Below are 10,470 nucleotides of genomic sequence, written 5' to 3' on the forward strand. Positions count from 1 at the left end.
CTCTCGCTCCTGCAGATGGTGAACACTTGCAATGGCAACCGCGACACTGACAACTCTAGCACCGAGGGACCTCAACCACCTCCTCCACCAGAGAACCCGTCACTCGCTCAGATCCTCGCCAGCCAGACGCAGATGCTCACACTAGTGATGTAGCAGATGCAACAACAACAGCAGTAGCACCAGCAAGTGTTACAACAGCTCATGAATCAGCACCAGAGCAACCAGCAGCATGGACCACTCCCGGTGCAATCCAAGTTGCCGGAGTTCCTCTGTGTCCGCCCATCGACCTTCTCGAGCACCACCAACCCCATGGAGGCAAATGATTGGCTCCATGCCATTGAGAAGAAGCTCATCTTACTACAGTGCACTGATCAGGAGAAGGTCTCCTTTGCGACACATCAACTGATGGGTCCCGCCTCTATTTGGTGGGATAATTTCTTGGTTACTCGCACTGCTACCACGGAAGTGACTTGGGCGGAGTTCTGCCTCAACTTCCGCAAAGCTCACATCCCTGACGGAATAGTCACGCAAAAGAAGCGTGAGTTCCGCACTTTGCAACAAGGTACCAAGACGGTGACAGAGTACCTACATGAATTCAATCACCTAGCGCGATATGCCCCTGAGGATGTCCGCACTGACGCCGAAAGGCAGGAGAAATTCCTTGGAGGTTTGGAGGATGAGTTGAAGAAACAGTTGCTTTCGGGCGACTATGCTGATTTTGAGAAGTTGGTCGACAAGAATATCCGTCAGGAGGACCAGCACCTCCAAATGGACAGGAAGAGGAAAGCCTCTCAGTTTAGGTCTAACCAGCCGTACCCGCAGAAGCCCCGGTTCCACACCGGCCCTCACCCTCCAAGTCAGCAGCACGGGCAATCGATCTTCATTGTCCGCCAACATCGTCCCTACAACCCGAACAATTTCAACAACAGTGGCTCGTCCCAGCACGCGCCCGCTCCACGTGCTCTCCCAACACCAGCTCTCCGACAGCAGAATGCACCTCCATCGACAGCTCAGCCTCCTCCAGCCAGGAAGGATACATGTGCTAAACCTCGGGTGTGCTACAACTGTGGCGACCCAAGTCAGTTCGTCGACAAGTGCCCGAAGCCGAAGCGCAGCGGGCAGAGGTTTGTGCAAGCTTGAGTCAACCACGTAACTGCAGAAGAAGCAGAGACTGCACCAGAAGTAATACTGGGTACATTCTCTGTCAACTCCGTACCTGCTATAGTACTTTTTGATTCTGGTGCTACACATTCCTTTGTTTCAAAGAAATTTGTGGGATTGCATGGGTTAAGAAAGAAAGAATTTAAAAACCCAATGCAGGGTAGTAACCAAGAAATAGCATGACCTCGGTTAGCTATAGTCCAAATGTGCCATAGAAATTGAAAGAGCACAGTTTCTAGCCAATTTTATCCTTCTTGAGTCTAAAGACCTAGATATCATTTTAGGAATAGACTGGCTTACCAACCACCAGGGAGTGATTGATTGTGCCAAGCGCACCATCACCTTGGTCAATGTGGAAGGTGAAGTCGTGACTTATCAGTCACCAGAGTCTCTAAAGATCGGCACAAGTCTGAACCAGATGGAAGCGAAAGAGCAACCAGCAGAAGCAGTTAAATATCTGAAGAAATTGGAAGACATACCAGTGGTTTGTGAGTATTCGGAGGTTTTTCCAGATGATCTCACGACGATGCCGCCAGAAAGAGAGATCGAGTTCCGTATCAACTTGGTACCTGGAACTGCACCGATCTATAAGAGACCCTACAGAATGACAGCCAATGAGATGGCAGAAGTGAAGAAGCAAGTGGATGAACAGCTTCAAAAAGGTTACATCCGACCAAGTACCTCGCCTTGGGGTGTCCCGGTTATCTTTGTTGAGAAGAAGGACAAAACTAAGAGAATGTGTGTAGACCATCGTGCTTTGAACGATGTCACCATCAAGAAGAAGTATCTTCTGCCAATGATCAATGATCTGTTTGACCAGTTGAAGGGAGCTAAAGTTTTCTCCAAGATTGATTTGAGGTCAGGTTATCACCAGTTGAGAATTCGAGAAGAAGATATTCCCAAGACAGCGTTCACTACTCGCTACGGCTTGTATGAATGTACAGTAATGTCGTTTGAACTTACTAATGTCCCAGCATTCTTCATGAATCTCATGAATAAGGTGTTCATGGAATACTTGGACAAGTTTGTGGTGGTCTTCATTGATGACATACTTATCTACTCCAAGTCAGAAGAAGAGCACGAGCAACATTTGAGGATAGTTCTAGAGAAGCTAACAGAGCATCAGTTGTATGCCAAGTTTCGTAAGTGTGATTTCTGGCTTCGTGAAGTGAAGTTTCTAGGTCATGTGATCAATGCTCAAGGAGTAGCAATGGACCCCAGTAATGTGGAGTCAGTAACAAAGTGAACCCCACCAAAGATGGTCTCACAAATCAGAAGTTTCTTAGGACTTGCGGTTTATTACCGCCAGTTCATTGAGAATTTTCTCGAAGATAGCCAAGCCAATGACGCAGCTGTTGAAAAAGAAAGAGAAGTTCAAGTGGTCTGTCGAGTGCACCAGTTTTGAACAACTTAAGCAGAGATTGGTGTCAGCCCCAGTGTTGATTTTACCAGATCAGGCGAAAGACTTCCAGGTTTACTGCTATTCCTCCGGATCAGGACTTGGATGTGTGCTGATGCATGAAGAAAAGATGGTTGCTTATGCCTCTCGTCAGTTGAGACCGCATGAAGGTAACTACCCGACTCATGATTTGGAACTAGCAGCCATAGTGCATGCCCTAAAAATCTAGCGACACTACTTAATTGGTAACAAGTACGAAGTTTATAAGGACCATAAGAGTTTAAAGTATATCTTTACACAACCGGATTTGAACCTCCGCCAGCGAAGATGATTGGAGTTGATCAAGGATTATGATATAAGTATTCATTATCACCCAGGTAAAGCAAATTACTGCAATACCGCTGTGACCACAGAAGTTTGTGAGCAGTTGCAGCAGGAGTTTGAACGACTAAATTTGGGTATAGTCGAACAAGGTTTTGTGGCAGCCCTAGAGGCGCAACCAACTTTGGTGGATCAAGTACGTCAGGCCCAAGCAAATGACTCAGAAATAGCTGAACTAAAGAAAAATATGCGAGTTGGTAAAGCTCGAGATTTTTTAGAAAATGAACATGAAACAATCTGGATGGAAAACAGGTTGTGTGTACCTGATAACAAGGAACTAAAGGAGTTGATACTTCAAGAGGCTCATCAAACTCAGTACTCTATCCACCCTGGAAGTACAAAAATGTATCAGGATCTCAAGAAAAAGTTTTGTTGGGTTAGTATGAAGAGAGAAGTTACAGAATATGTCGCCTTGTGCGACGTCTGTCAACGAGTCAAAGCGGAACACCAAAGGCCAGCAGAACTGTTGCAGCCTCTTCAGATTCCGAAAGTTCCAAATCAACTAACAGGATTTAAACTTAAAATTGCAGAGTATAAAACTTTGCCCAAAAATTAACTTAAAATTCGGCAAAGTGGGGCTTTCCTTTTTCGCTCCTTTTTATTTCTTTTTCCCTTCCTCCTCAAATTGGGCTGAAGTCCAATTTTCCACCCCCTTTCTCTTTTTCTTCCTTTCTTTCCTTCCCCTCCCTTCTTTCCTCCCAGGCCGGCCCAGCCGAGCCGGCCCATCTTTCCCCACTCGGCCGGCCCAGCCGACCGGCCTCCCCCTCTCCTCTCCGCGCCCTCCTCCCTCCCGCGTGGGCCGGCCGTGCAGCCCGGCCCACCGCGCCGCCTCCCGCGCGCCCTCAATCCCACCTGGGCCGCCGGCCCAGCTCGCTCGCCTCGCCCTGGCCCGGCTTCGCCTGCGCCGCGCAAGTCCGCGCCACCTCCCCGCGCCGGAGCCGAACCAGACTCCGCTCCACCGCCGCCCGCAACGGCCGCCGCCGAGACCGCATCGTGGCCGACTCGGTCTCCAACGGCCATCTTCCCCTGTAAATCCCACACCGCGCCGCCGCCACCTTTTTCTCCGCCCGTGAGCCACTGCTTCCTCGCTGCCATCGACCGATCTAGTTGCCGGACACCTGTCGCTGCCGTCCAGTCGCGTCGCCGCCTCCACCTTGACCTCGCAAACCTTCCGCCGGCCTTCGCCGCCGCCGGTGGGCACCCCAGCACCCTCGCCACCCCTTCATCCTCTCCGCCGCCACGCCCCGTCATCTCGCTGCCGCCGGCCGATCTCACCACCGAACGCCGCAAGCCGCCCCTCGTCCTTGTCGCCACCTTCGCCTCGATCCCATAGACCTCGCCGCCGCTTCCGACTTCGCCGGTGAGCAACTCCACCTCCCTCTCCTCCTCTCCCATCATCCTGCCGCCGCCGCCGGACTACCCGCACCGTCGCTGGGCACCGTGGACCGCCGAACGTCACCGCCGGAGTGCCGCCCGACGTCACCGCCGCCACGCCGAAGTGGTGACGCGCCCTTCTTCCCGCGCGATTGGCCCGCCTTCCCACGCGCCGTCGCCGTCGTCCTCGACGTCGTGCGCCGCCGCCCACCGACTTGCGCCTGGCGTTGTCCTCGCCGCCGCCATCATCACCCTCACACCGTCAGTCGTCGCCGCCCTCCGTGGGTGCCGCTCTCCCCGCCGTCACCACCCACCACCGCCCGCTCAGCCGGCCACCGCTTCCCTCCACTCCCAGCCGACCTCACCTCCCCTCCTCTGCTTTGAGCCGCTGACGAGCGGGCCCCACTCGTCAGCCATCGGCCGCCCCTTCTCCTCTCTCCTCCCCGCGTGACCCACCCGTCAGCCGCCTCCCCTCTCTCCCCTTTGCGAATCTGGGTTGCCGGCATACCAACGACCCTTCCGTGGTTGCCGGCAATCAGAAGCCAGCTCTTGTCCAGGCGTGCATCTGAAGCTATGTTGACCACGCAATTAGACGCATTTCTTTTAATGAAAAGCTAATCAAAGTATGGATCTCCTCGAATACCCACAATTCATCACCGTTATTAGATAATTAGACCAACAAAAACCAGACAAAACAAAGCAGATGTGATGCAACTGAGGCAGCTTTTATTCAACTTGTCCAGAACCATTTTTCTACCGACTATCACTTTTGCATAAATTAACGGGTTGATTGTACAGTATTTTCTCAAATGGGACACAGACATGCCGGCCGGAACATCAAACTATCGCCCCTCTCCTCTCTCCCTCACGTCCTTGAGCACATTGGCAAAATCTGGCGTTGGAGCTGTCAAACATGTTAGCGTCAGGTCCCTTCTCGTTCCATGTCTACAGCCACAAGCATCCATGCCTCTCCTACTCACTGCATATCAAAAACAGTTTTGGATTAGTAAGCATGGAGAATTTGATGTGAAAAAGATACTAAGACGACATCGATACACAGACCTTGTTTAGAGCTCATCCTTGACAGACTCGGTTGAGGCCGACTCTGCCTTCTCCGTCACCTGACCGGCGGTTTCCTTGTTCTTCTTGATGAAGTCGACGATCTCGTCGGCTGTCCTACCACCGTCATAGGGGACCATCTTTCCGCTGGGAGTGACAAAGTACAGGGTGGGGTAACCTTGCACATCAAACTCACTCGGCACATCGTTGGCGGTTGCATCCTGCATACAAGGTTGCAAAGTAGTTGTTAGATAAATTTGTACCTGTGATAATGCACTCTTAACTAATGGCACCACACAGCTATAGAGGAAATTTACCATCTTAGCGATGACAACATCCTCTTCGCTTTTAAGCGTCGTGGCTGCCTCATCCAAGATTGGGGCCAGCTTCTTGCAGTGTCCACACCATGGTGCATAGAATTCAACGAGAACTGAAACAGAAAATGGTAAATAAATGAGCTACCAATCTGATTAGAGGCCCAATGTAATAAATGACAAGAATAAAGAGTCAAAACAGTTTCAAACAAAAAGGGCTCATCATTCCATTGAAAAGATTAATGAAAACAGTATGTACCGTTTTTGCCAGACTTGAAGACAACATCATGGACGTTATCAGCAACCACAACCTTAACAGGCTCATCATTGACCTCAGGGATAGGTTCAGACTTCCTGAATGGTGACAGTTTACCATCCTGAAAATAAAGATACAGACGTTTAGTGAGACATTGTGCAGGTTAAACAGATACCCTAAAATTACATAAATAGAAACAAATAGTCAACAGTTATATTAGTAAGTACTAGTACAAAAGACTACTTACAAAGTACTCCTTCAACCAAGAAACGATTTGGTCAGGCTCAACTTGCGCCTTCAAAAATTTCTTGGAATCGCCATCCTGAATGAGGATGAGGGGTACCTGATCCTCTTTAAGCCCAAAGTACTGCATATATTTTAACGTTAGCATCAAGTACATCAATAATGGTTTGGAAAAATTATGAGAAAGTGAAGAAACAAACCTGGAAGGCACCTTGACTGGCTTCAATGTCACCAATGAGAAACTTAATTTCCTTGTCCTTGAACTCCTCTGCAGCACCATGATAAACCGACTTGAAAGACTCAAATGGTCCAGTGGAGAAGTTCAGAAATAGCATAGCCTGCATATAATTTGGTGTCATGAAGTCAGTCATCAACAACTGCAATTGACTGGCATAACGTGATATTAAAGATCAATATTTTGAACCGCTATTTCAAACACGATAAATGCCCATTTAGCACATGTATTATCAATCAACATTCAGCTGTGATTAATAGTAATCAAGCTTTTCAGGAAGCGAACAGAATCAAGTGCTTACTTTGGCAGCAGAGCTTTGGAAAAATTTCAGGAGGTAAGGGTGGTTGTCAGGGTTCTTGTCAAAAGTAACAACTTTAGGGGTGCTGCTGGCATCAATGAACTTCTCCAAAGCACTAACATCAAAATCCTGAGAAAAAAAAAAAACATAATGCATACGCTTAATAAGCTACAGGAGACAGTGGCCATACACAATAAAAATAGTTAAAACAATGAAGTGGTATTTGAAGGAAAGGCTAACCTTGCTGTCAACAACAAGCTCATCAAATGGCTTGAATAGCCTAATCAACGGCCTCTCGACTGCAGCATCACCACGTGGAAGGTGGTTAGCATGCAAAGTGTGCCCAAAGTCATAATCAGATCTCAGCTTCTCTGCAACCTCCATGAAGTTTGTAAACTCAGTGCCACTGAATTCTGAGAAGATTCCAACCTATTTCAATAGTCAATAGAAAATATAAATCAGCAGTAAATTTTAAAGCATGAACAGTGAATAACAAATAGAAGTTGGGAAAACATCATAAGGAATTAAGATCTTACAATGTAGACTTTCTTATCATCAATAAGGTTGGTTGCGTCTTCTGGTGACTTGATCTCCTTGGAAGCAGGGCCAACCTGCTTCTTCAAGTAGTCAACAATGCCCTCAGCCTCCCTCGGGCCCTTGTATTCCTGAATGTTCTTCCCCTGGTTCCTGAATATCTTCAGGGTCGGGAAACCCTGGACCTCATACTTGGTAGCTAGCGGTCTGTTTTTCTCATCGTTGGCATCAACTTTAGCAAGAACAATCGGTGGATCATGCTTGCTTAGTTCTTGAGCAGCTTTCTCATACTGAAACAGACCATGCACCAATATTTAATAGGTTGGATCAAGTAATTTAGGTGAAATTGTGAAAAATATGCTGTTAAGGAAGTGATCCAACTGTACAGAAGCATACCTCTGGAGCAAGTTTCTTGCAGTGTCCACACCTGCAAATTGGGTTTATCCAGTTAAGACATATTTAGAATTAGCATTCGTTAAATTTGATTCATATAACAAAAGCAGCATAAAGCATAAACTTTAATGTACAAAAAGAGAATAATACTACAGAGGAGCGCAACAATTTATCTCTATTCGCAGGTATCTTCAAGGAAAAAAAACTCAAATCTATCTGGATTTAAGACCTCTGAAAGTGAAAAACACCCAAAATTCTCAGATGCACCCCTGATACAGACACGCTAAAACCTTGGTTCACCTCAAATGCTATCTATACCACTGAAATTTGACTATGAAACCTGGCAAACCTTAATCAAACTCAAATGCTATCTAAATCACTGAAATTTGATTACGAAATCTTACAAGCTAACATGTCAAGCTAGTATTGGCACAGACCTTGAAATCGAGCCTCGCAAGCTACCATCACTACCTCCAACTACGAATCCACAAAGAAGCCGCCCACCCGCACTCGCAGTCACACGTGCAATCCACTCGAACAAATCATCGAATCGGGCGGGAATCCAAGACCGAATAACCGAATCGCGACCAAAACCCCATCAATTCACCACACACCGAGCCCCCAAACGTATTGCCAGCATCCCCAATCCCCGCATCTGAACCATCCCCATCCCCAAACCCCGCGATCTAAACCCCCCCCCCCCCCAAAACCCACCCAAACTCACCCCCACTCGCGAGATCCACGCGCGCGCACCCTAACCCAACACGCATGTCCCATCAACGGAGCATCCACTCACCAGGGGGCGTAGAACTCGACGACCATGAACGGGTGCTTGGCGACGGCGTCATCGAAGCCGTCCGCGTCGAGCGTCAGCACGGCCTCCGCCCCCGCCGCCGCCTCGTCCCCCTCCTCCGCCTCCTCCGCCGCTGCCCTCGCCGCCGGCGCCGACAGCACGACGGCGAGCGCGAGCAGCAGCAGCGAGATCCAGGCCTTCGGCTTCGAGATCGCCATGGCGGATTTCCTCTTGTGAGAGTTGAGACGACGACGACACGACGCCGCTGCCGCAGCGCTCCACGGGGTTTTAATAGTGGGAGGCGCGGACAACGCGATTCGGGGACCACCTGGAGCCGGTCCACATGGACTCTTGACACTTCCATGCGGGCCCCACCCCGCGGCACTCCCTCGTGGGCGCGGCGCACCGGAGTCACGAGATATTTAGAGGTCACAATTACGCGCTACCCCCTGTAAGTATAAAGATGTGTAACCGTTCGAATATGTTCTAAAATTTAGGCCAATAAATTACAAATACGTCCCTATTGAGGGCTGATATGTAATTATATTAAACCTAAGGGTGTGTTCCGGGAGATGTAAATCCAATCCTGCGCCGATAAAGGAAGGGATTAACGACGGCCCGCGCCACGTCACCCCGCGCCCGCACACGTACCTGCACAGCCCGGGGCCAATGGGAGGGCGCCACGTCAGGCCCATGACATGTCGCGGAGCCCTGATTTGCTGCGCCCCCACCAGCGCCACGCATGTTTCAAAATCCGGATCCGGGTAAAATTATTTAGGGAGCGCATTTTATTACTGCCCTCTTTTGGATTTGGATACGGTAAAAAAAACTTTTGGTTAGATATAAAAAATGTTTCTAATCTTGTGACTCGTGTCGTGCATGGTGGTGACGCGGCGTTGGATCGCAGCTCGTTTCCGTTGCGATGCAGGTGACGGCGTGACGTGGCACAATCTGGCTCCTATGTCATTTTTGCTAAACGATGATCGCTGAATATGGTTAGGGAGCATATTTGAAGCGGAAAATGATTTATGATTAAAAAATTTTATGTACGTATTTTTAGCGATCTAAAAGTCGACTAAATAATAAACTTCGATATAAAAGCCTAAAATCAACTTCAAAGTTGAAAATTTAAATTTTGGCTTATAAATATGAGCCAAAGGGAAAAGATGGAGGTGTCACTTTATGGTAATTGTTCGAGTTATAAATAATTAAATGAATTAAGTATTCCAAAGTTGAATTAAATAATGTGTGATAATAGTTTGAGGTACGAGTAAATAAATGAATTAAGAATTCTGGAGTTGATAATGGCCTTAAAACAACCCTCCATCGCAAAATAACTCGATATATTTATTCATATTTTAGGACAAAAAATATTAAGAAAGTTCATAAACAAAAAGATTTTTGCAAAAAAAATACGTCAATTAGCTCATTCTAATTGTATGTTTTATGGGCTTTCAATCTTATTAAATGACATGCTACATTTGTAAAAGTAATGGTGTGATATAGAATTTATAACGAGATCAATGAATTAGGTTTCATGGAAATAAAATATCATATACACAATTATCTAAATCATGAAATTGGATTAAAACCTTAACGGAAAACAATTTGTTTCATCTCTAAACATTTAAATGATATGTTAGCCTATGGAACTGTTTTAGAGAGAATTTGCATTGAGAGAATATGTTTCATTTATCTACTCAAATGTGTTTTTATGACATTGCACAGTTGGAAACTGCACGATCAAACATTGCACAAAGAATGGAACTAATAACCGTTCATTTCTTATTGTGAATTTGGATTTTTGGTGACACATTACCCAAGTTTTTAAATGTTTTTCTTCATACGAAACATTTATACGTAGAAAGTTTGTCATTTAATCTTTATACAACAAATTTTTTAATTATTTAGTAGTAAATATCGTTTATACCTAGCTGTTATATAAAATACATCATTTGTTTCACAATGTAAGATATTTTAGTTGTGCCTTGATTTATCTATTAATTAATATATATTGTTGGTAAATATAA

General features: G+C 46.9%; 1 protein-coding gene across 1 annotated transcript; it reads right to left on the minus strand.

Annotated features, from left to right (window-relative positions):
* Window positions 1-5,013: 5,013 nt before the first annotated feature.
* Window positions 5,014-8,690, minus strand: LOC102706888 (protein disulfide isomerase-like 1-1). Its single transcript, XM_040528701.1, has 11 exons — window positions 8,444-8,690; window positions 7,651-7,681; window positions 7,257-7,544; window positions 6,961-7,149; window positions 6,724-6,849; window positions 6,388-6,525; window positions 6,192-6,311; window positions 5,948-6,065; window positions 5,692-5,804; window positions 5,378-5,595; window positions 5,014-5,294 (listed from the first exon to the last, which is right to left on the minus strand). The coding sequence occupies exons 1-10, from the start codon at window positions 8,656-8,658 to the stop codon at window positions 5,383-5,385; spliced, it is 1,551 nt and encodes a 516-aa protein (XP_040384635.1). The 5' UTR covers window positions 8,659-8,690; the 3' UTR covers window positions 5,014-5,294; window positions 5,378-5,382.
* Window positions 8,691-10,470: the final 1,780 nt, after the last annotated feature.

The sequence above is a fragment of the Oryza brachyantha genome, chromosome 11 (assembly GCF_000231095.2).
Source record: "Oryza brachyantha chromosome 11, ObraRS2, whole genome shotgun sequence".
Taxonomy (NCBI): Eukaryota; Viridiplantae; Streptophyta; class Magnoliopsida; order Poales; family Poaceae; genus Oryza; species Oryza brachyantha.